Source organism: Mustela nigripes, chromosome 17 (genome assembly GCF_022355385.1).
Source record: "Mustela nigripes isolate SB6536 chromosome 17, MUSNIG.SB6536, whole genome shotgun sequence".
Classification (NCBI taxonomy): Eukaryota; Metazoa; Chordata; class Mammalia; order Carnivora; family Mustelidae; genus Mustela; species Mustela nigripes.
This window is the reverse complement of record NC_081573.1, coordinates 45,220,478-45,246,921: the sequence shown is the minus strand read 5'-3', so window position 1 is coordinate 45,246,921 and position 26,444 is coordinate 45,220,478. Positions and strand designations below refer to the sequence as shown.

The following is a 26,444-nucleotide window of genomic DNA, read 5'->3' as shown; positions in this document are numbered from 1 at the left end:
TGTAGTATTTTGAAAACTTTGCACATTACAGTGGGATTTAAATCTTTACACTAAACTTTCAGGCCATGTTACAGTAGTCACTCGGAGCCAGGCTTTTAACTCTGTAGGTGCAGCAACACCATGTTCAAAGTGCAAAGCTCTCGTCCACGAATCCACATGTCCCATCTTCCTGTTCTGAGCATCAAAGCAGCCCCTGGAGAAACTCCCACATCACGGGGTCACATTTGGAGCGTTCGAAAATACGGGCTCGAATTCCAACTCTGCCACTTACAAGTGGCATCAAGTTGGCTAACTTTCCTGAGTCTGAGTTTCCTGCGCTGTCAACGTAAACACGTCAGACTCTTACTCTTTGGACAAGGCTGCTGTGAGGGTGAAATGAGCCTAAGAGCAAACCCAGAACATGACCGATTTACTAAAGGTTTGGAGAGTCCTAAGAACTCTAACCTCATGGGGACGGTTAATTCACCTAGACCTGTGCGCCAGCCCGGGAGGGGCGCCGACAAGGGAAGGCGGAGAACACAAACGTCCTCCGTGTTCCGGGCCACAGTCACCCCGTGGTCACGCTGAGCCGCAGGCAGGGGCAGGAGAACCCAGGTCCCAGAACTAGGATCATTTTTGACATTTCCGACTCTACGCTGGCTTGCTCATCCAGCAACACGGAATCTTGTCCACGTTCCTACATCACCTTTGCCCTCTGGGGAAAGCGACGCCCCAGGTCTCGCCGCCTGCCGCCTTACCGTCATAATGAGCTTCTCCACGCAGTCAGGCGCCACGCTGTGGAGGTGGGTGAGGTGCAGCTGGAGGTGGATCTTGTTGTTGAGCATGTCCTGGCACAGGGGGCAGCGCAGCATGGGCTGCACGGAGTGCTGCGTCATGGCGTGCACCCGGAGCCGGTTGACGTCAGCGTTGCTGTACTTGCAGTAGGGGCACTGGTACATCTGTGGGGGAACACGCCCACCCTCTGGCTGAATATCCGGTTCCCACCAGTGCCTGGGTCTGCCCCAAGCCCGCCCACCCGAGACTGTGCTCCCCCCGCTGGTGTCTAAAACGCACCCCCCCACCCCGCCCCGGGCAGAGCCCCTTCCGGTCTCACCTGCTCTGGTTTGGTCTCCTCTGATGTTTTAGGTCGCTTTGAAGAGAGAGGAGATTCCGAGCTACCTGTGAAGGAGATGCGTTTGGAGGTTGCAGGAGAATCTGTCAGCTCCTTCTCTGCTTGGCTGGACGATGCTGGAAGAAAAAGCAGAAGACACGATATAGCAGCCAGACCAGGCCAGCTCCCAGAGGGTTGGTGCTGGGTGAAAATCAACATTCATTTATAGCACAGGATTTTCTCGAAACACCAAAATTCAAGTAGGATGAGCATCCGGACTGACTTATCAAGCGCGCTGGAAAAGAAGCAAGTGTTCCTTTTTCCCCCATGAATTTCTGTCACTACTTTAACAACTGAACACTAAGAAAAAAAAAAAAGATAAAGAAATGGACTGAAATGCTCGGAAGTAGATTAAGCTAAATTCAGAGTATTGACTTCCCCCAATGAGGACACACTCAGCCGGCCGATGGGGGCCTAAGTGGGTGGGAGAGTCTGACCAGTTGCTTTGCCAACTACCACACAACTCCAGAACCGACACATTCTGCTTCCATGGATGTAATCGACTCTGTGCTCCCAACCTGACAGTCCCAGGGCTTGGAAACACAGCACAGCATGTCACTAGAGACAAGAAGTGTGACCTGAGAAAGGTTCATGTGGCTCTGCATACAAATACTTGGGGAAAAAGTCAAGTTTGGGTTTAGCAACCTGCTTTCGGGGAAAAAGTAATTGAAGAGTGGAATAGTTAGGGCATGAATCCAACTTAAAATCTAGCCAACGCTCCAGGCATAAGCGTTTATTCAGAGTGGGCGGGAAGGAGGAAAGCCCCCTATCTGCTTGCCCGAACCACACCCCATTCTACCAAAAAAACCTCAAAAAACCAAAACCAAACAAACAAAATGAACAAACAATGAACAAACAAACAAACAAAAAAAAACAGTTAACGAGGAGAGTCACATGAGACTTAAATAGCGAACAGTGTGGGCAGAAGGAGTCCTCTGAAGCATGGAAAAAGATCTGGAAGATTTTGCGAGAAAACCACTGGGTTAAGGGCTTAACTGGGGGGGCAGGGAGGGGGGACTCTCCATTGTAAACACAAATCCCAACATGGTTGGATTTGGTCATTCCAAAACCCGGTCAGTATTCAAGGGTTGGTTCTCTCGCGTGTTTTGGACACACAACTTCATTTTTCACAATTTTGCTAAAAATGATTACTAAAATCCTCAAGATGGTAGTGAGAAATACATGCCCATCCCCTCAATGAAAAATAATTTGACAAGGCACTGAGGTCACTGGTTTAGAAAGCCTAATTTTTGCTCTTTCATAAAACTGCTGCCTGTCTCACCTGGTCTAGTTACCTAGACTGTGTTTCCACTTTATGCTCAGCTTTGAAATCTGTTCTGACATGGATACCAAGATGCTGTCATTATAGATGTGTGCTTTAATAAACAATTTTAGAAAATCAATTTTATTCATTAAAATCATAAGGCCACAAATAATTTTGAAAAAAAATTGCTAAATGCAGGAAATATTCCAGGAAGTTGATGCTCTTCCCAGAATGCACATATTGTGACCTTTACACCCCAGTATCTTGGTAACCTGGTCTACATAAGTTTGTAGGGCATCTATTATTTAAAAAGTACAAGGACAAGCATTTTATACACAGACCCCTCCTCCTCCCAACACACACATTCATAACAGTACTTTAATCTGTCTCGAATCGACTTCAAACCCATTTTGCTCTTAATGGGAGTTATTCATTTTCACTTGAAAGGTAATACATGACGGCTGGATATTTAATGTGATGGACTCGCCGCCGATTAACTTGGTGCTGTAGCGTTCCAGACCGGTTCCCCCACGGCCCACTTCCCATCTCCCGACCCCTCAAGGAACCCCGTGTCACAGGTTTCCGACCGCCCAGTGTGATAGGCTCCTACCTGAACACTCCCCCAACAGGAGTCCTCAACTAATGGCTCAGGGTCTCAAGTGCCCCCCGACTCTTTATTCCCCATCATTTTCCATTTCTGCTTCCTGGTTACCCTCTCTGTGTTAACAGTTCAGGCGCACTCTGCAGATGGGGCGAGTGGAGGCACGATGTGGCACTTACAGATGCTTACTTGGTATGGCCATCCCTTGCTCATTTCCACCTCCGACCTGCAGGCACCGGTTGGGTTCTGTGCTTAGTTAGGAACGAGCTGCTATCTGCTCCTCCTTCCGCTAGAGGCAAACCAAGACGCAGATGCCACTGCAAACACCCTTTCCCCATCTTTTTGTTAGTCCGCCTGACCCGAAAACAACACTCTCTTTTCCACGACCACGCACTCTCTTGGAAAGGCTCTCAGTCTGCCACTAACCCCCCTGGTAGGAAGGTTGTCAGGTGCGCCACTGCACAGCCGCGGGAGGGGACGAGCACCCAGGGCAAGACCACCCGACTCGTCTCTCTCACTGGGAGCCGAAAGGCAGAGAGTAGCCCATGAGGTGTTAGTGGCCTCGTCTGACCAGAGTCCTCCCTCTCCCTTCAGTGCGGAACGCATGGTGAATTGTAACGAGGTTGCAGAGGTGAGAATTCTGGTTTCAGAAGCCACTATCCTCTCCCTTTGCATGGAGCAGGGAACTTTTATTACTTTCCCCCCGCCCCCCAAACAAACTGCTCTGGAATTCTAAAGCTTCCTTTGTGAGCTCAAGCTAAGGAGTCCTATAAAGTGTTTTTTTTTGTTTTGTTTTGTTTTTAAAATAAAATCAGCATGATCTCCCTTGTTCCTCTTTCTCCCCAGTAACACAGCAGCCCTGCTCTAATACGAAATAGTGCACCCTCTGTTGTAAAAAAAAAAAAAAAAAAACAAACTTCGGGAGCTCATGTCCCTTCTATCCTGGACAGCCTGCATGTTTATTAGACCTGATGTGGTTAGAAGTGGACATTAGCCACCTGTAGCTCATGAGCTCGTTCCCTGAAGATAAAGCTGTGCCATTCTCATAACAGATTCTATTAACACCCAGTTACAATCCCATCGTGTTTCCCCGGGTGATGTGGGGATGGCTCCTGAGAGTGAGGTTCAGTAGGCCGACAGCCCCCTGCTAGCTTGACCTCAGTCATTACAATGTCAATCTCTATCAAGACATGGCATCGAGGTCTTTATATAATTTCTGTGGACATGCGAACAGTTTCGCAAGTTCTCTGTCAGCATGTTGGACGAGGGCTGACTACAGGCCACAGACAGTCTGAGGTTTCCTCAAGCTGCTTCTCTCTGAACAACGTCAAAAGGGCCAGAGTCTCAAAATCAATTTCTATTTCAGTTCTGTCTCGGCACACATTGGAGGCCTAAGTAAATGAGACCACACGAATACGAAGAGAAAGTACCTTGGGTTTCTGCTTTGAAGACTTTTCTAAACTTTAAGGAGAGATGTCACAGTCTAGGAAACATTATTTAAAAAATCAATTACTGGTCACTTTAAGGCCACTATGACATCACAGCAATTAATTGGAAATACATGCACTTCGGAGACGAGCCTTAGTTTAAACAGTGCCTGGAACCTTTGGTTTAGTTGGCAACAAAAAGCCAAACAACTTGAAGGGTTCCTACCTGTAGTGGGTTTTATACTAATGACAAAATGAACTGGAAACAATCTAGGTCTCTTACAACAGGGGATGCTCAAGTAAAGAATGGTATTAAAGGACATTACAAATGATAGTTGTGAATCAATGTAGAAAGTTCTTGAGAATGCTAAGAAGAAAAATATGTATACCATGATACTACTGTGGAAAAAAATAAGTGCTAGAAAAGAAGACTAGGGTGCCCAGGTGGCTCAGTCAGTTGAGCATCTGCCTTTGGCTCAGGTCATGATCCCAGGGCCCTGGGATCAAGTCCTACATCAGGCGCCCTGCTCAGTGGGGAACCTGCTTCTCCCTCTTTGCCTCTCTCTGTGTCTCTCATGAATAAATAAAAAAAAAAATCTTTTAAAAAAAGAAAACTAGAAGAAAATGTTGTATTTAGGTAATGGAATCATGGACCACTTTCCCATTTTCTAAGATTACCAAGTACTTATATTATTTTTAATATTACAATTTAAATAGCTCAGCATTTAAATTCAACTGTCCTTGACAATTTTGGCATTTGGATCTGTACTCTGCAAAACATCAGGTGTTTTTTGTTTTTTTGTCTTTTTTTTTGTTTTTTGTTTTTTTTTACTTTGCTGGTTAAAGCAATTTTCTCATTTTGGCAGCTATGTCATCTAAAAATATGTGTTAAATCTCAGCGAATCTTCCGCAGGCAACATGCTGGGCTCCTAGCACTCGGAAGGGGAGAGAAATGTGGCAAGCACCCACGTGAGTGCGCGGGCTACAGATTACATACTCTCGAGCGAGGCAGATGGAATAGTGACAGTGGGATGGTGGGTCCCAAGCCCTACTGCAGACTGACAGGATGTAAGCTGTGTGTTCCTTGCCACACAGACTTTCTAGGGAGTGAGAAAGCACTTGCTTGTCAGGAGTTAAGATTGTCCTACCCAACTTGTCCCTGTCCTTCTTAGAGGGTATGAAAAATTCCAAGTTGCCTTTCTGGGCCAAAAGCCATGCCACCGTTTCCCCCCCTTAAACTGTGACAGGTTGGTCACCACGACCAAAAAAGACAAATACTAAGACAGGCAGACCTGACTCATGACTCTCTGTCTTATTCTCTACCCAGAAGGCAAAATAATTTTATCCCAAAAGGAAACATAGCAGTCAACACATGGCTTCTATAGGAGGGCAAATCAGTTCTGCACGGAGACATCAACTTCCATTAACTGTGCTTTTAACCTACTGGGAAAGTATTTAACTTCTAAAAATAATTAATTCAAAAGGTACCCCTCTTGTCATACTTAATTAGAGGGGATGGGGGAAAAGGGGCACTAACCTAAAATCATGCAAGTTTTGCTTGTGATTTTCAAGAAATAGTCTTAGTTTCTAGGCACAAAAAACAATTAAAACAAGCCATGTAGGAAGTGACTGACTTTAAAAGAATAGTACAAACTTCGGGGGCTTAAAGAATGACCAAGTATGGTTGAAAACAGCCTCTGGAACTTCACCTGTTAGAACCAGTCTTCCAATTCCAGTCCTCACTAATGAATTAAAATATGAGTCACTGAAATTTTGGCCACAGGAAACCTAAAAGATGTATTCGCAATGCTACAGACCACCCATGGAGTTAAGGCCCCATGTGTCACCTGCTGATGGGCTCTGTACTACTCTGAAACCTGGCAAGGCATGGAGTTGCTGCCTCATGAAGAAGAAAGCTTAAGAAAAACTGGAAATGAAGTTTTTTGCTTCCTCCCAACTACTAGCCAAGACATCAAAAAAATCCAAAGTACGTAAAAGTAGTTTCTCTAGTTCACAAGCAAAATTCATCTCGTGACTCAATGGGGCTGCTGGTGTGGCGGATACTCTGTGCCAAAGGCTAGCCTCCCTTTGGCCTGGGACCTCCCTCAGGGAGATCCGGCCATGCACTGCACTGTTCACGTTACTGGGAAGTTTCTTCTGCGTTTCTTCTCCTCCTGGTGGGGTGGCAAGGGATCCTCTTCCTTATGGGGGCTCCAAGGTGAGCCCACTGAGGGCCTAAGCTGCTGCCCAGGAGAAGCCAAAGGCCGCCGCCACCTCCATGTCTCAACCGTCAGACTCTTAGCTAAAGTACCACTGACAGCCCCTCCATCTCCCAAACCAGCGACATAATGGAGGAGCCAATTAGATGATTATTAATTCATGCTACTTTCCGTAAGCCAGGGGTTCTCATCGCCTTGCGTTCCGTAAACCAGCTTGCCACCTGCCCCAGAAATTTACTGCAATCTTTCATCTCTCTCCATTGACGAGGAGGAAAAAACCTCACACGACTCCGTATAACGTTGGAGTTGGGGTAACTACCCCAGCACACTAGAAGACTCAGAAGCGTGACCAGATCTGCAAATGGTCACTTCAGCTCATAATGACGACGAAATGGGAGGTTCGGTGTGCTCTTTCCATAGCTCTTCTCCTTCAGCGTCAGACTTCCTCTAGACAGCAGAAATGTAGCATTATCATGGGGTAATCTGTGCTTCTGGACTTTGTGACCTTACACTGTCGCTCAAAGTGCAGCTGCTCTTGGTGTTTGCTTGTGATTCCTTCCCCGGAGGACAGGCTAGGATTTCATACTCCCATCTCTATGCAACAACTGCTCTTGATAAGTGGCCAGAGAACTGGCTAAATTTTCTTCCTCCCCTAATACAGAGAACAGCAGTTCCTCTAAAGGATGTGCTTTGCTGCCAACTTGGTCTTTTAAATGCACAGTCTCATTCTACCTTAAAGCACTTAAAGATGTTTCCAAGAGAAATCAGAGGCATGCACTGGTCACATATACGAGGGGGGTGGTCTCCGGGCTGCGGCTGAGGCAGAGTAGGGGGGCTCCTCTCCCATTTCTGCCCAGAGGTGTGGGACAGGTCTCAAACTCCAGCCTGGTGGGGGTAAGAACCTTCTCTTCAGACACAGTCTCATTCTCTGTAAGTGCAAGCTACACGGCTTGTGTTCGTCCCTAGAAAGCATTTCAGAGACGTTTAGCCACCTACTCAAGAGGTACGAGAATATGCCTAGATGGAGAGAGTAAGACATCCTGGTATCATCAACTTCTCAGACACCTCTTTCTGTTTCTATAAAGGGTTTCAAAGAAAATCTGAGTAATAATACTACAGACGGGTGTAACTTGTACTCAGGGAACCGCTGATTATTTTTCTCTTCCAAGTCGGATGTGAACTAGATGGGCCAACACTTTGGAAATGCAGAAGATCTTAAGTATTGCTGTTACTATTATTATTATTATTATTATTATTATTTTGCTTTTTATTTGGAAAGAACTACAGATTCCCAGGAGGTTGCACCCACCGTGCAGTGAGGCCCGGTGTCCCTATCCCTCGTGTTACCTGTAGCCAGTGTGCAGGCAAAAACTTCTAGACCTTCATTCACGCTTCATGGTGACACCCTTTCTCTCTGACCAGACCTCTTTCTCACTTCCAACCCTGCCATCCGAGAGGGTACCTGCCAAGACTCGGGGTTTGCCGAACTACTGCCTTTCGGGAAAGCTCAGTATCTTCTGCACCCAGCTGGGGGCTCAGGACCTGCCATTCAGTTGAAGGAGAAAGAGTTCTAGAAACCCCATGCATGTCACAAGATCACAGCCCCAAGGTTCTCAGACTCAAGTGTGAGTCAGAAATCCCTGGGAGGGCTTGTTAAAATGAGGAGAGCAGGCCACGCCCCCCAAAAGCAGTCTGATTCAGAGAATTTGCATTTCTAGGGAGTTCCTGACTGATGCCCTGAACTTTCAGAACTGCCCTCACTCAGTCCCTGCGTCCCGGAGCCGGTGGGGACCACAGTTACAAGCGGGGGCCTGGCAGGTGTAGGTGGATCTGCCCGTCCACCCCCAAATGACCGCTGCCGACGAGACACTCGAATCCTCTCTGCTCCCGGAGGGCCCCTAGGCCTGGTCTCCAAGCTACGTGTTTTCCTCCTCAGGCCAAAGGTCAAAGACTAAATGTGGCCACCCCTCAGGGACCCTGCCTGCTCTAGAACAAATGGAGACACATTTTCCAAGCCAGAAATTCAGAGTACTAGCCTCCATGTGCTCTGTTATCCTGTTGTATAACCCAAAATAACCACAGACCACCTTGCCTAGGACGTCTTGTTCTTTCTATGTGTCCTGGAGAACCTCTGTGGAAAGAAGGCAGCCGGCCGTGGGCTCTTCCCGTCTGCAGAAGGAGGAAGCACCTTTTCATCGCTGGCTTGCCTGGTCCTGGCACCAGCAGGCTTCACTGACCCCAGGTCCCCTCTGCTTCAGCGCTGAGAGGGATGCAGAGATCCACACAGGCTCCGGCGCGCCCGCGTCAGCAGGCTGGGAGAGCATGATCGCGCTGTGCTGCAGGGCCTCTGCCTCCCCAGTAAGCAGCCTCGCGGTGGACGGGTGGGCCTGGGCAGACTGGTAGCTGCCTGCTCTGCATCTCTGGGGAGGAAACAGGGCTGGGCCCTACATCAGAGGCGTCAATCTGCTACACTAATTCCATGCTGAAATATGCGTCAGGCTGCTTAACTGTATGGACCTGAGTTCGTGAAAGGACACCCCACAATTCCATCTGGAGACACCTTGCTCCCCGTGCAGCAGGTATGGGAAGGGACCACCTTTACAGAACAGAGCCACCAGCTACCACCTTTTAGAACAGTGGCTGTCCGTTTATTTAATAACTTCAAGCACTGGGCTGCCACCATGTGTTTGGCTTGTGTGCTGGAGGCTGGGGGGTCCCGGGGCCAAGCCATGTCTCTTCACTTTGAGGTCTTTGTCAGCCTGTCCACTTCTGGCCTCCTGTCAGCTCCCCACTACCATCCCCCCTGGCCCCCGGTATCCTGGTTTCCTCTGGCACAGCCTCCTGAGGTGCCCACAGATGCCGTCTGCAGCCCTGGTCACTGTGTCTCTGAGGATGGAGGGCCACAGCGGGGGGGTGAGGAGGGGCTGCGCTATCAACTGTGTCCCCTGGATGAATTACAGGGATTTGGAGAAAGCCAGGGCAGAAAGGACCTCAGAGACCCTTGCACGGACAGAACACAAGTCTAGAGGTGTAAGATGTAGCTCAAAACAAGGGGGCAATGTGGGTCATTCAGAGACTAGGCCAAAGTTAATTAACAGAGGTTCACCGAGTCCCCATCAAATCCAACATTAATTAGGCGAGTTAGGGTCCCTGGGCCCCAGCACAGCGCAGAGTCCCAGAGATGGGAATAAAACAATACTTCTCCAGTTTCTCCTCTGTCTCAAACCTATCTTCCTCAAATACTCAGGAAATTTTCAGAATGAAAGCGAACTTGTGAAAATGAACATATCAAATCCAGGTCCGAGCACAGTGACAGGCACCAAGAGCTCTGAAGTGAACTTCCCAGCACCCTTTCAAATCAACTTCCCCCATGATCCGCCCAAGGATGTTTTTTGTTTTTTGTTGTTGTTGTTTGGTTTTTGTTTTTGTTTGTTTGTTTGGGTTTTTTGTTTTGTTTTGTTTTGTTTTTGCTAATTCAGGTTCAGCAGGATGGTATGAGAATCTGTACTTGGGGAAGAAAGACAACATCACTCATGCCCCCTGCAAGGCGGGCGGAAATGGCAAGGATTCTCTGATTCTCTTTTCCCATGTGGGTTTAAAGGACCAAGAGACTGGAAAGGTCTCGTCTTGGTATCCGGCACAGTACAGACAAAGAGGAACCCCAGCCGTATTTGCATCCCTACTTTTCTCCGTACCCCCGAGTCCCAGGCTGGCTCAGAGCATTCCGAAGGGCTGGGAAAGCCACCTGTGGGGTGGGGCTGGGGCTTCTGTACACCTTCAGGGACTCCCTCAGAACTGATGTTTCCCACCTGCTGTTTTCCTAGGACCGAGTTCCCTTTATGCAAAGGCCTCAGGCCCCCTCGCTAGGTGACGAAGCGCAGCGGTTCGCAGCGCTGACCACGCACTGGCTCCCAGCCTGGCTGTGTGACCTCCAGCATGGGGCCCGACTACACGGGGCTCACAGTTCCCTCATCTGTCAGTGGGATCACGGTGTCCGCTCCTAGGGTTTCTGTGACGCTGGCGAGACGGCGGGCATACAAAGCCTACCACAGAGTCCAGCACAGAGCGCGAGGGCTTGAACACCACTTCCTGTGGGATCATTTTTAGCAGTATCTCGGGAAAGGATACCGGTCCATGAGACGCCTGGTTTTTAAAGAAGCACAGATACCCTACATTTGTCATTTCCCCATATTAACATGGAGCAATCGTACTGACCCACAGGTTTGCCATCTAAAAAGCAGAAAGCAGAATGACTTGGATTTGAAAATGTTGATGGTCACATTATTTCACCAAACCGGTTGTTAATGAAACATTCGAACAGTGTCAAGCACTCGCTAAGTGCTAGAAATTACAGAAAAGAACGGATGCCACGTTGAGGGGAGATGAAGAGGCAGATCCCGGAAGACTCTGAGGGCAGTGGAAATATATAACGTGATATAATGATGGATATATGTCAGTATATTTCTGTTCAAACCCACAGCACGTATAATACTAAGACTGAATCCTAAGATAAACTATGACTTTGGGTGATTTCTAAGGTGTCAGTGGTTCATCACTGGTTTAAAAAAAAAAAAAGTTCCCCTTTCTCTGTACTGTGCCGAATACCAAGATGAGATCTGGTGAGCGATGTTGATTATTTGGGGGCGGGGGGGGGGGGGGGCTATGTATGTATGACTATGTGGGCACAAAGGGTATATGGGAAATCTCTGAACCTCCCTGTCAGTTCTATTGTAAACTTAATAAAACTGCTCTAAAAAAGGGAAGTCTTATTAAGCAAACAAACAAAAATGAATGAATGCCACAAAGTTCAAATCATAAAGAGTCACAATCCTCTCTGACAGCTAGAGAAACAGGATTGTCAAGTCTTCTCCTCCAATCTTCACATAATAAGAGAAAGCTGCCACGTTCTGTGTTTTTCAGCTTTATGACGTGGGGGATCTATCCCTTATGACCCACAAGGCAAACTGGGATTTGAGCACCCATCTGGCACCCAGGTGTTCGCTACCTATGGGTCATACTTCTCTAGTCTGCAAAACAGAGAGAATGCTGGGTCGGGAAGAATGTTACAGCCTCATGAAAATTGCTCAGATATCCCTGAGAACGTCACTATGGTGAGTTTTGTTGTTGTTGTTTTAAACCATGATCAAGAGTCTAATGACAGAAGTGCTTCTCCCGTCAGCACGAAAGCTCGGACTGAAACAAAGGCCAGAGTCCCATGGCCCCTTTGCAGGAGTACTATGCAAATCTGTAAGGTATCTTCTACAGCAATGAAAAATGATTTGCTCCTTAATCGACATTTCCACTGCCCTCTGTCTATACCTTGATGAGCAGCTCATCATACTACCACAGTTACGTGATTACATCTGCTGTGCCTTCTAGAAAGTGAGTTCCTTACTTTTTTGCATCTCCCGTATCTGCCTTAGATTATCTCCGCTAATTTTGTTACTGCATGCAAAAATATTTGCTCAACTGATGTGGTCCTTTCCCTCTCTTCCAATTTACAATATAAATTCTCAAAGCCAAGACCTCTGAATTACTGGAATTCAGGCGAGAGCAGATATACACCACACCCTATGTCTATTTTTGCTTCCCAACATAAAAATAGTTTGAATGGTTTGTTTCCAATTGTGAGGCAGAATTCTGCCTGCAGTCACTTTAAACAGCCAAGTTCTACTGAAAGAGGCCTGGAAAAAAAGGAGGGTGGGGAATGGGGGTGGGGGAGGGGAACAGAGGACTCTGGAAAAGCCCACAGAGCTGCACAATTCCCATCCGTGTGTGAAACGTAAAACCGAAAACGGTTTCCGTTGGCAGGAGTGCGAACCACAAAGGAGCCACACGAGCCAGGCTCCCAGCGTTCCCTCGCACACACCCTACTGCAAAGACAAATCTACTTTGGGGTGAGGTAGAAAAACGGGACCTAATGCCAGAAGGACACAGACTCGGGCTGAAGTGATTTCTACAGAGGTGTGGTGGTGGTGGTGGTGGAGAGCCTGGTTTCCAGTCAGAAACAGAGCCGGGATGGGCAGCACTCAAAGGCAGCCCCACCAATCTCCAGGGCCACCCCCCCTCCACTGCCCTCATGACATGGGGCTCTGACCACAGCGCAAAGCACCCAGTCACACAGGACCAAGTGAGAGTGTGTGGAGCTCTGATGCCCCACCAAGAAAGGCAGCCTGGGGCTGTCCCACCGTCCCGGAGAAAGCCCACGGGACCTATCTGCACCCTTGGTGCAGCTCCTGACCCACGCCATCTCAGCTGGTGGGAGACTAGGGAGATCCTGGCAAGCGACCCGCATTCCAACCTTAGAGATTCTTCTTCTCCAAGATGCTCCTGTACAGCTCTTCCTCTCCCCATCACCTTTTTTTAAAGGAATTCCAGAACTGCAAGAACCTCCTTAGTCCAAACCTGCCATTCTACAGATTTTCAAACTGAGGACCACAGACCTAAGGCCATGCGGCTCATCTCAGCAGCAGAACCAGGCCTCGAGCCCAGGGGCTTCGGACTCCCAGCAGGCCAACGCTTCTCCAAACCCAGAATGCTCCCTCTCCACCGACACTAGCTTTTGCTTTAATGGACTCAATTTGGGGGGCGGGGGGAGAAGGGTATTTTTTCAGCCCCTTTCCATTCTTTGTCCACAGATTACACTGTAGGCACTCAGTTCCCATCCGATGGCATCCTTATTTATACGAAGTTGTAAACAACAGGGGGAAGAGGGGGAGGGCTGGTAATAGATTTCCACCAGGATGTGCCTGACCTGCTTTTTTTCAACCTCGGTAATTAGAAAGGCAGTGGGTCTGCAGGAATTATTCATATGCCGCAAGAGCCGTACACTATACATTTATGTTAAACATGTCAAACCCGATTGAAATCATGCCTGCCAGCACCATATTCCATAAACACACTTTTCCCCACACAGCCGCCCAGACCTTGCCGGCCCGTTAATACCTCCTCTAATAGCAATCTTCCATAGATTCAAATCAGGGACGCTCCATTGCACTAATTGCTTGGTGTTAGGTGAGCACCATGGGTTTAAAAAAAAAAAAAAATTAATAAAATAAAACCCCTTCGGGCCATTCCCCTAGAAAAACAACACTCAGACTATAATTGTGACTCAAAATTTTCCAAAAATACAGGCCCGGATATCAGTGAGGGACCTCTGAAGCATTATCATGTTGGTACGGCCCCATCTTTGTGTTTGAAAGCACCAACACCCCCTGGTCATCTTGTCTCAAATTAGGTTAACTAGACCCGGTTTAGTGCTCTGTGGCTGGAAACCATGGCGGCTACAGGATTTAAATAACCATCTTGCTATGATTCTTTGCCAAGAGTTCAATTTTTCCCCCTAATTATTGGTGATAAAGCATCACATTAATTGTATATCACTTAATTTATAGCAATTAACGGTTGATTGGATAATCACTGCATTAATTATTGTTCAGTTGCCGACACTGGGGCCTCTTCAATCTAGAACACACACTTTTAAATCCACACTGCTATAAGAGAACAAGGGATCATTTTCATGTTTCACAAGAGAAAAACCACAAAGTTGGATGATGGAAACTGCTGTGCATTAGGAAGGAGACTTAGCTTCAAAGAACCTTCCTGCACCCTCTGTTAGCCCACAAGAGTACACCACGCTCTCCCCGAATAGATGGGATCTCTGAAGAGTTTATCATGGGCCACCCCCTGCCATCACGGAGCCCTCAAGAGCCCACATGATGGAACGCAGGGGGTGGTGGTGGCCGTCACCCGTCCATGTTTTACAGATGAGATGCCCAAGGTTTCAAGAGGCCAACGCCATTCACTGAGTGGTACACTTCACCAACCTGCTTTCAGATGGAGAAGGCATGGACTTACAACGAGGGACAATCCCCTCATCCGAGTCTGTCTAGCTGGCTGTCACATTACTGTCACTGCTGTACAACTCTGGGAGAATGCTAGTCTCCACACTCCGAATGGAGATGAAAGCCAGATTGAATGATTCTGCAGAAAAAATCCCATTCCTGGAGAGACACTGGCCCGGTATGAGTGTGGGCTCCGTCCTAAGCAGCAGGGCTGGTCTGCAAATCTGAGCCTTGCTGAGTGCCTTTTGGCAACCTGCACAAGCTCAGCTGTGCCAGGCTCAGTTCCCTTCTCTGCACAATGGCGGGGGCTCAGGGGTGCGGGGTGCTGCTTACAGCATCTGTCTCACAGAGAGGCGGGAACCCAATGAAATAACATGGGTCAAGCAGAGCTTCCCGACTCTCTTTCCCATTGTGGCGCTCACAGAATACGATGGCAAGTGAGTATGGGCAGATGAAGCCAACTGACCCTGCTTTAGCATCTAGCACCCCTGCCCCCCTCCCCCTGTCCCCCGGGCCAACTCAAGGGCTATAGAGTTGCACCTGTGCGCCATTCCTGGCACGCCTGCTGCGAAGGACTGGGCACGGCACATGAGAACAGTGCCTGGCACCCAGGTAGAGCATAGCATAGCCTTAGTAAGAACTGGGAAGGCAGCATCCTTTCAGGGGCAGCGTTGCTCCCCCTGAGTATCCAGAGCTGCACTGTTCAGATTTAAAGAGTCACATTCCAACTAATTACAATGAAAAAAAAAAAAAAAAAAAAAAAGAAAATTCTGTTCTTCAGGGGTACTGGCCACACATCAAGGGCTTAAGAGCCACCATGGCTAGTGGCTACTGGATAACTGCACAGGGTAGCAGCAAAACCTCTCCATCAGCCCAGGGAGGTCTGTGGGATGGCCCTGACCTATAGCCACGCTGTCCTGAGGATGACAGCCCTTCCCGAAAAGCAAGGCCTATCACCTCATGGATCGGGGGAGCTCTGCCCAGCGCCCTGCACGAGGTAGTGACCCAGTCTCTGACCATGGGGTGGACACTGCTGGGATTCAAACCATGGTCCTGCCCGCCCTGCTGTCGCTTGAGGTCAAAGACCTGACACCTACAATAAAAGAAGCCCAGAGAGGGTGGCCCACGGACACCAGAAAGGACACCCGGAGTCCCCTTCCAACATAAAAATAAACGACTAAAAATTTTTAGTGAAGATTAGCCATTCCGGCACAAACCCCAAACTACATAATCAATAGCTGAGAAAATGCCAATTATCCAGGCTCATTTGAAATATTATTAATCTGTACCATGAGCGGCCACTAATCAACAGAACAAATTGTGAAATCACTATTTATTTATTTGCTGGGAGGAAGCACTCCCCATCACATTTAATCAGATAGGAACAGCTCAATTTAGGGCATAAATGGAACAAACGTAATTTTTTTTTTTGTTTTGTTGTTGTTGTTGTTGTTGTTGTTGTTTATAAAAGAGTAAGGATCCCAAAGAAAACTGCAGAGACTGCTGCTACCTGTATCGATTCCAAGAGCAAAACGGCTCAAGCACCTTAATAAAGCCTGTCATTACACACTCAGACAACATAGACAAAATTATGCTTCAGGTCAAAAGAGGACGGTTCGCAGGAGTCAGGGAAGAATTTTCCCTTCTCTCTTTACTACTACGGGACTGGTAAGGGGCACCTCTGAGTCACTCTTCCACGGTCTCTGTCTCGTCTCGGTCTTCTGGAGATGAGGTACAGCCTGCTGCTTAAGCGAACGAACGAATGAATGGACGAATGAGAAAGTGGGGCTTTAGTAAAGACGCTCGTTTTCATGGGGCTCCTGGTGGCCCGGCCTGTCCGCCGGCTCTTGCGAGGACGCACGCCCACTGAATTCGAAACACCCGGAAGGCCGTTTAGTTGAACCACCCTCAGCAAAGCTTGCCCTGAACTGATTCGGGAATGAGAGGAGCCCAGGAGAGGGGCCCGGTACAGGGCCTGGCGCACATGAGGAATTTCACAAACGGCAGTCACGTCATGTCACTGACTCGGTGTCCTTAGTGCACACAGCGCAGGCCACACCCCACACAAGCGGACGGCACGATCCAGTAGGTTCTTACGTGCTGCTCCCCCTCCACGTCTCAAAATTCCTTGAAGCCACAGGTTGCCCAGTGACAGTTTCACCTTCACAGGAAAGGACCCGAAGAAAAACTGCTACTAGTTGTCCTCATCTTATTTAACCAAATTATTGAAACAATACAACAAAAACCTTGCTAATATAGAGCCTCCTGTAGGCCAGGCACTGTTCTAAGAGCCTCAAATTCAAATAATCGTCACAGGGATCCTCTGAAAGTAGGTACTATTTTTAATCCCCACCTCTGGTGAGAAACAGAGGCCCGGAGACGTGACGTCACAAAACTAGGAAGTGACAAGGCCGGGATCGGCACCCAGGGACCCAAACTCTGAAAACAAAGAACAGATGGCCTAGAAGGTTACTTGGCCTTCTAACCGTGCGTGTGAAATCCTCTTGCCTGTGTCACCTCTGTCTGCAGTTCTGTATTCATGTCGCCTTGACAGTAGGGCAGAAAGCTGGGTCTCCGTGGGTGTCAAGCAACAGCGCGATCCTCCCCATGATGAAGGGCTCCGAGGAGAGACATCTGCTTCCTACCTCCTGGCCTGCCCTTGCTTCCTGTCCCGTGGTGCTTGGCACCCCCATCCCTGACTGTCTCTCAAGTGTGGGCCTCTGGCCACCACAGTTAGAAAGGGGACAGTTTCGTTCACCTGGCTGCGGGGACACCCTGTCTCTGTGTCCCACGAAACACTGAACAGACGCCTCGCCGACTCCGCCCCATCCCTCCTGAAATTTGGAAGCTGTTAAGCTGCCTCTCAAATTTCTCTTTTACAGACTGAATAGCCTCAATTTCTTCAGCCTCTTTTCAGAGGCAATATTTCTCAGCCTTCAGTGATTTTCATTGCTCTCCCCTGGCCTCTCTCCAAGATTCTGTATCTTGTTTAAATAGTGAAGGCCAACACTGAGCATGATTTAAGAACAGTCGTGCCTGGAAAAGTAACAAAGGCCCAACCAATACAGACTCTAGAAGGTAAATATTTTCTTGAAAAAACACAAAGTATTACAATATTAATAATGGGAGGCAGTAAGAATTAGGTTGACCAAATAAAATAATTTCTGTTGCTTGTCATATCATTTCCTCTAATAACTGTGGTGGTTTCTGGGAGACTCCCCTGGCCCGAGAAGTCTTCTCAGAAACAACTTTGCTCCTCCTCAAGACAACCTCAACTTTTCTTCTCAGCCTCGGCTCTTCTTTCCTCCAATACAGCAATCCTATCATCTCGAGAGGTGGCTATTCCCCTTCTCACGACTCCCAAGTTTTCCAGAAGCAGCACTTCCCTGACTTAACAACTTCTGCTTTTGTTAACACGTCCTGCTGCGCTGCCTGCCTCTCCCTGGGCGTGCTTCAGGGTGCGGACACTCGCCCTCAGAGCCGGGTAGGACACACAACGTGTGGCATGAAGCCTACCCTTCACTGCGGACACCTTGGAGATGCCGGGGTGACCCCAATTGAGATGTACAGGGCAAGCCCCTCCATTGGGCGTGGGGGTGGGGGGTCGGGGCAGGCGGCCGGACCGTCACTGCAGGAAGAATTGCATCAAGGGCGACGCACGCAAGGAGGAGCCACAGAAGAAACGTGGAAAACACGGAAGCCCTTGGCACAGAGCTAGACACCAGGATGCTCCATAAACAAGCTGGTCTGGCGGCCATTTTAGGAAACGCTTTAAAAATTCTTGAATATAGCCTAAGAGAAGGAGAATGAAGCAGACCACTCAAAAAACCCAAATCCAGGCATCTGAGTGGCTCAGTCGGTTAAGCAGCTGCCTTCGGCTCAGGTCATGATTCCAGGGTCCTGGGATCGAGTCCCACATTGGGCTCCCTGCTCAGCAAGGAGCCTGCTTCTCCCTCTCCCTCTGCCTGCTGCTCTCTGCCTACTTGTCTTTTCTCTCCATCTCTCTAATAAATAAATAAAGTCTTTAAAAAAATTTTTTAAACAACAACAACAACAAAACCCCAAATCCTTCTCCCTGCTGTACAGAACCGACAATCTTTCCGGGTACATGAAGGACACATGTGCTCTCTGACCGGCCGGCCTCAGGGTCCCAGGGGAGACATGTCGGGGGTCTGGGGGCCGCATGCACGCTACCTGTCCACTTGCTCTGATCCTTCTCGACTCCCCCCTCCTGGTCTTTAGCGAGCTCCTCTGGGTCAGCAGCTGCGTCACTGGGGCCTTCAACATCTTCCACGGCTTCTTCTGAAAGAGAAGAAAAACAAAACGTCAAAGATCAGAAGTGGGACAGAAGATGAAGGACTCTTGGCTCCTGCTCCAAAGAATTACCGACGACCACAGCACACAGATGCCAGTGACTGCCCCCGCCCCCAACCATGGTCCCCGAAAGGCTGACTGTACTTCAGCTGCACCAAGGTCTAGGTAAGCCGCGGGGCCTTCCCGTCCCTGCTAACTGGGATGAGACGGACTCGCTCGAGACGTGTGGACGTGAGGTATTTCCAGATGGATTCTGAATGCCTCATTGGAGCTTTTAATATTGGAAAGCCAATCTTGCTGAAGAAATAACTCCATCTAAATTCCTGAAGTTGCATGCAAGTGTTTTGCACTTGAAAAATGCAAAAAAGGAGCCCCATGTTGGCTCCTGCCTAGCCCCAACCACAGCACTTCCTCGACCGGGCCCAGACCGGGCCCTGTCGCTGACCCTTCAGAGGCCTGGCAGTGCGGGTGCACGTGGCAGACGGTGACAGGAGGTGTTGGTTTTTTGTGTGTCTGTTTTTTAACAGTTGCTCCCAGTCTCAAGGATCACAGAATATCAGTGATAGGATTTCATTAATGTGAAGAGTTCTAGAAAACAAACAACATCTGTACAAACAACATCTGTAGGCATGCCAGGTGTCAGTGGCGAGAAGCTAGATTTGTAGAGAAAGGGAAAAAATGTGCAAGAGAACCATATATTTTCCTTTTGAAGTCAGTCCACTCTTTACTGACTCCTGGGGCTTAAAACTAGTCATGGAAATTCTCTCCAGCTCAACCCATAATGCTTTGGGTGAAGACAGAAGAATGGTCACTTCCAACACGAGCCTACTCCTGAAGTAAAACACGATCTGCCCAAGCAGAAAGGCAGAGGCTAAGATATGCTACAGATGCTGAGGGAAAGGAGGTGAGACATTTCTCTCCTGCTCTCTGGCCCTCTGGATCATCACCCAAAACACTCATTAAGGACGGGTTAAATAAATGAATAAGACAGGCTAACCAAGGTGGCTTCATGACGACATTATCCACAGACTTTGAAGAGCAGAGCTTCCTGGGATGAGAACCTGGATGCCCACGTCTGTCGCCTGGGGCTGCCACCAGCACGGATGTACAGGGACCAGGTGCTGGCCTTGGGGCTCTGACCAATGTCACCCTAGGTCTCTGGAGCCACCACCCTGCCTTTCAATGTTTCAAGGTGTTATCCTTCCCAACCCTGCAGAAAATAGCTTCTAATGTCATCACACAAAGGAAGTAAAAGCTGTTCAGAGTAAAATGACCACAGAGGGTTTATAAAACACTTGAGGAAGAAAGTATCTAATTAGAGTCTGATTTTCCTAAATTTTTCCCAGAAAAACAATGGAAGAGTCCAAGGACTAGAAAATCGAACATGGGGTCGGGGAACATTCTTTCTTCATTCCCACCAAGAGAGGATTTGTGAGGCAGTCACAGGAACCACATGAAATCATAGAGTACTTATTTTCATCCCCAAGTAAGAGGGCTCCACATCTACTCTGTGTATTTCCCTTTTGTCTTACTGCATAGTAAAGTTAACAGCAAGTCTCCCATACCCACCTCAGTTCAGAGAAAACTCAGGCAACCACGGTTTGAAGTCAGTCTGATATACAGTCCCATATTAACACTATACATCGTCAAGTAGAGATAAAAACATTCTATACAAGTGTTAGTCGAGAATAACAACCAAGTCACATGGTGTGACACATACGCGGTCTTCGTTATGTCTGGGCAGGGTGTTCAATGCACATTTTTAACACTTTTGATAAAACTGTTCAACGCTGTAACTACAAAATCCATCTTTGAACGGTGATACCAGAATTCAATCCATCGGTATTAAACTGGGTCTACCCAAAGGAGCTAGAACGCTTAAAACACAGTCCTTTGTCCCAGTCCGTGGTGCGGCTCAAACTCTCCATAGCGAGGTAGGTATTAATCGTATTTGATTATACAGAGATGGCTGAAACGGCCCCTCCTGTCCACCTCACTCACACACACTCACACACACACACACACACACACACACAGTCACCTTAGATGGACACAGCCCAACACCTACAAAACAGACAAGACCCTGATGTGCTGAACGGCGTCTGAGGGGCTGCTCTGCTCTGCTCCTCCCCTCTGAGGAGGGAAGGGACTGACCCACGAGGAGGCCTCCTCCAAGGCCAGCACTGCTCTCCTCCACAGCATGTGGGCCGCAGCCATGGGAGCACAGAGTGAAGAGCTCACGGTCGCTCTGGCACAGACCCCAGTCCTCTGAGCCTTTCCAAACAAACCTTATTCAGAAGATACAGAGAGTGAAGAATAAGCACATAGTGGATACGACGAGCAAGGAAACCGCACGGTCCTTTGTGAATAGTCCCGGAGCCCTCACCCGACGAGCCTCGTGGGTTCTCTGCTTTCTTCCCTCCCTGCCCTACTACAGGCAGAAAAGTGAAGGCAGCTCAGTTCCAAGGAGAGGGCAGAGGACAGAGGTGAATTCAGGGACTTTTTTTGTTTCTCCCCTTTCTTATTTTTAGGACTTAAATATCAAATCCTCTTCTTGTTCAGTTCCTAGGTTTAACGTTATCATTTGTCACTCATTCACTGAAAGGCTGTTATATGGTTGGTGGGAGGAGAAACGATCGAGAAACTCCTGGACAGCTTTCCTTACAAGGGGGTCAGAGTCCTCACCCCCAACTAAAAGCCGGGTCCGATCAGCTGAGCAGGCACTTCCCTGCAGTTCCACCTTTGACCTACAGGTGTCGCCCTCTGCATGGCGAGGCCTGGAAGGGCAGCTAGCTGCAGGAAGCAGACACCGTCTGGGCCGCCCAACCTGAGCATGTGGAAATAATATACGTCTTCAAGTGAACTGTCTGGTCCTGGGGAAATAAAATAGGACATTCATAAGCAGTTACACCATCTGCCTTTATACCATCATCATCAACAGCAAGAGGGAAAATAGCTCTTTAAAATGGATGAAAGCCCAGGCTGACAGTAACCAGAAAACTGAGCTCTGAATACCATAAAGGTAGAGAAATGATGAAAAAACAGAGATACAAACTATGAATTTGTCTGGGCGGCTCAGATCCGCAATGCTTTGTGGGCAGGGTATGTTTTGTTGGTCCCCCAAACCTAAAGAAATGCCCACTCACTAAGGCCCAGGCTTCGGGCACCCAAGGAAGGGCCTGGTCTGCCCTTACTAGAACCACGTGGGGACCCGGGGAGCAAAGGCATCCACACTCCGGCCTCCTGGGGCTGGTTATCTAGGCCTTCTTCCCTTTAGGAATGTATATTTGACACCGAGAAGCTGATGGAGCAAGGGTTGGGCAATTTCTCCCAGATCACAGATTGCATTTTCTACCCGTGAAGTCAGTGGCAACTGGCTGGGGGTCATTATGGAAGTCAATATTTTCCCCCCTAAATAATATCGGCTACTGACAGTGGGAACAAGTAAAGACTTGAGGGACCGACGATCCGGTTTTATGTGGAAAATCCTGTCTTTCCCTCAGTTGACTAAGTCACTTCCCTAAGACACACAGCAGCGACTGCGCCACTTTTAAGGCTGGATTAGACAAACCAAAACCATCTTTTCCCCAGGAGTTGAATTCTATCTCAGAACCAAGCAAAACACACCAGGATTGTTTTCTCAAGGGCAAAGCCAGGACCGGGATGGGGCAGTCATCTCGGCTCCCTGTGCCCTGCCTGTGCCTGGCAGGGGGCAGCAGGCCTGGCACAAGCAGGTAAGAAGGTCAGCTTTTTAGAAGACACCAGAGACCATGACCCACCCCTACAGCAAAAGGCGACTTTGATGGGTACACCCCACAGTGGCCCTCAAATGAGGGCACCCCTTCTATTTGAATGTATTTTCCTGTTGAAGGGCTAGAGAACCAGCAGCAAGTCTTGAATCACTGTGAGGTCTTGCTGATATCCCTTCTGCCTTCGATCCCCACATAAAACAGTGGCTGCAGGTATTTAAAAAATCTCTTTCCATCCCTGTCTCCTTTTTACAACTGCTTCTCCCAGACAGCACTTACTGGCACTCGGGCCAAACCCAGCCTCCTCACGCCTGTCTCCTGGCTGAGCGCACAGCCCTCGGGTGGAAGAATTGTGGCAGACAAATATATTCTAAAAGGGCAGCGTTCCTGGGGCACCTTAGGTTTTTGAGGTGATGATACCACAGCTACGGAAAATTTCCCTTCAGTCAGGGTGGCTTTGTTCACCACAAATGCAAACTGTTCTCTGAACCTACCTTATGCTTAGCATGCTGGCGAGGGGGACTGCCTAAATCCCCAGCGTGCAGTGAGATCTGCTCCCGAAGGAGGTGTGTGTGCGCCGACTGGCAGCCCTGTGGTGATTTGCAACAATTTCATGACCAACTTGGAAATTGGTGTATGAGCGGAGGCCCGGGCAGCAGTGAGAACAGAGGTCATGGTCGGCGCTCGCCACCCCCCACCAGTGTGTTCCCCAAGAAGACCTGCGGATTGGGGGGATCCAGTCCTGCTCCCCGAGTACCTGGGGCCTGGGGCCACGCCCATCGGGGGGTCCTTCACAAACCACTTTCAGACTTGTAGGAAGGGGAGTCAGTCAATGACTACGATGAGTCCCTCTGTTCCTAACTCCTCTAACAGGATGACGCGGATCAATTCAAACCTTCCCCCAAACCCGACAAAGCCCCAGGAGTGCCTCGATGTGACAGAAATTTGGAAATTCTCCTAAGAATCAGGGTGTCTGTACCCCAGGCTCGCAGGTGATCATGTTACTTAAATACGACAACGATCCGGGATCCCTGAAGAATGAAATTATTCTTTCCTTTTCCTTTGGGGTGAGCCATGTTTGAGGGAGGGGGCGAAATAAAGTACGTTCGCCTGTCGGCAGGCTCAAGAGCTGAGAAACATTAGCTGTCGTGAACCACAATCAAATCAGGTTTGAAATATTTAGCAGTGGCTTGGAAAATGCGGTGGTGCAGCTCTGACAGGCGAGATGTGCACAGACACCCACTTTCCATTATAATGGAAATATCAGGCCTGTTCTGAATATGTATAACCCAGAAAAATGTATTGATTTTTCATTCGGCATTAAAAAAAATGAAATAGCCTGCAGCTGTCAAAAGCCTTTTGTTAAAAGCTCATCTTTCCTGGAATGAGGTTTACCAGAAACAAGTTTTAATTGTATATAGGACCTCTTCTTTGAAAAACAAAATAACCAATCGGCCTACTTTGAAGATAGGGTTAAAGCTTTTCCGTTCTCCATTTTCAACCTAATTAACCAAGGACAACCACAGAAGCGAGCGAAAAAGGCCTCCAACAGTAGGACCATCAGGAGTACCACGGAGGGTGGCGGCCACTGACACCGGGGTCTCAGGGTGAGTAGCAGGTGGGACTCTAGGATGTTCCTGTAAGTCGTGGGCAGGGCTGCGCTCTGTAGCTATAGATTCAGCAGAGGACGCGGTGGCCAGTGTGCCGTCCTTTTGAAATGGTGGTTGGCACAACTGGAAAACAAGGGCAGAACGTGTGCCCGATCCTGTGGGCCTTGAGTTACCCACAAGAAACCTCTCAGAGCTGTACTTCTACGGAGTACGCATGCTTTATTTTACAAATACAGGTCAAATCAAATGCTACCCTATAAAAAAATGAGTGTTAAAATTCTGCTACAACAGAAACTTGTAGCGGGATATGAGCGGCAATGCGGACAGACAGGCAACCCTCCTGCTCCCAGCTCTTCAACCCTAGTCTCGTCTTCCCTCTCCAAGCCAGGGAGGGAATGGAAGATGGTAGGATGCTTGCGGCCGACTATGTGACCGACTATGTGACCGACTGTGTTCTCCCTCCAAGACACTTTGGTAAGCATGATCTCACTGAATGGTGACCACGGGGCCGACCAGTGGGAGACTCTCCAGGCGCCCTGGGCTTCTTCCCAACTGCGCAGTAACCCCCAGATCCAGGATGTGATGATCCACCCTGCGACATCCCCAAACACATTTTCTCAAACATTCCCTCCAGGGTTTTATTCTAATGGGGTCTCTTGCCGGTCCTGGCCATGTGGCTGGAGACTGTGTGTAAGACATAGTTTCGAGCAATTAGGTTTTCTGGTTGACGATACTGCAGTCCCAGAAATTGTCCCTTAAATGAAGGTGGGTTGACTTACCACAAATGTGTAGCGTTCTCTTAACACACCTTATCCTTTGCATCTTGGTGAAGGTGACTATATGTTTTCATGCTGACACATGTAACAGGAAACTTAAACTCTCCCCACAAAGTTCCTTGTGCGTAATCACCTGAATTATTACTTTCACTTGCAGGCAAAACTGATCCATTCTACTTTCTACATCTTAACAGGGTAGAGATTAATTGTGGGAAATGCCCAATCACAAGGTGAAGGGCCCGGGAATCCCAACTAACACTGGCCAGGGGAACATTCTGAAATCCAGCTATCCCAGTCCACGCAGGAAACCTTAAGAAGCAAAGGATAAGGGCGGGGCGGGGGGGGGGGGGGGGGGGTGCCTAGGGGACGGGCAGCATGAAGCAGGCAGGGGCTCCAAGGCTTCAGGCCTGGAGCACTCATTTAATTCATTGGAAGTGTAATATTCTCCCACGTTCTCGGGATAAGACACCATCTCTTTCCCAACAGACATGAGGACACACAGAGATGACAGGCAGGCTGCCCCCCCGCCCCGCAACCCTGCTTGCCTAGGCCTCTCTCTCTGAAGTCCCTCTCTTGCTTGGGATCTAAGGGACAGAGCAAGAGGGAGGCAGAGGGGGGGTCTCGCCTCCAGATGGGCCCTGGTCGTAGGCCCTGTTCATTTTCTTACCAACCTAAGCTCTGCCAGGCCAGGCCAGCCAGCCGAGGCCCCTTCTCTATCCGCTGTGGAGAACAGCCCAACACATGGGGCTCATGTGGCAGGAGGGGGTCTGGCCCAGGGCTGCGGCGGGTAATTTTCCCACCCTGGTCACTTTTCAAAAAATAATGTGGCCAAGGTGCTAACTAGTTGTTTTAAACAAAACTGCCTTGTCGAAGGTGATGTTTCTACATGTGGATTTCCGTCCTCTGAGAGAAAAGGGGACAGGGGCAGGAGAGGAAGTGGGGGGCGCGCTTGGCTGGAGACACACACTCGTCTTCCAGGATGAGCTCTCCCGCACACGGATCCTTTAAGGGGTCATTTTACCACAAGCCGTCTTCTGACCACGAGGTGTTCATTTACCCAATGCACCTGGGGCCACAGTGCCTGGTATTCCTGAATGCCAGCCTGAAAAGGTGAGCGGAGAGCCTGAAAGGTGGTGGAGGCCTGCCAGTCCCCGGAGAGGGCCTGCCGGAAAAGCTCTGTAGGAAAACCCAGAGCTGAAGGACCTTGGCCTCCTCGCTGCCTCCACCTGACCTTGTTTCCTGGCCCCCACCCCGGTGACCCTGCCTTTTGGCACCAGACTTCGAGAATCAACACACCAAAGGCAACTCCGGGTATTATTAAAATGAATAATTGGAGAATAGAGACCATTTATGCTTTTGTATATTTGAAGATCGTGCCACTGTTTATAGAAACAAGAAAAATGGGGCTCATGTGGCAGGAGGGAGCCTGGGAAGGCCGGGCGTGCTGCAGCCTGCGTTCGCAGCCCCTCCTGGGTGAGGCAAGGTCTGCT

General features: G+C 48.9%; 1 protein-coding gene across 4 annotated transcripts in view; it reads right to left on the bottom strand.

Moving 5' to 3' along the window:
- Window positions 1-26,444, bottom strand: part of ZFHX3 (zinc finger homeobox 3) — a 246,602-nt gene that overhangs the window by 29,567 nt on the left and 190,591 nt on the right. For all 4 annotated transcript variants that reach the window (XR_009400758.1, XM_059382054.1, XM_059382055.1 and 1 more), the window contains 3 exons: window positions 18,700-18,807; window positions 1,094-1,227; window positions 738-938 (listed from right to left, as the gene is read on the bottom strand). Coding sequence is in view for 3 of the 4 variants with exons in the window: in XM_059382054.1 (XP_059238037.1) it covers window positions 738-938; window positions 1,094-1,227; window positions 18,700-18,807 (443 nt within the window). In the remaining variant the exon portion in view is untranslated. The remainder of the gene's footprint in view (window positions 1-737; window positions 939-1,093; window positions 1,228-18,699; window positions 18,808-26,444) is intronic.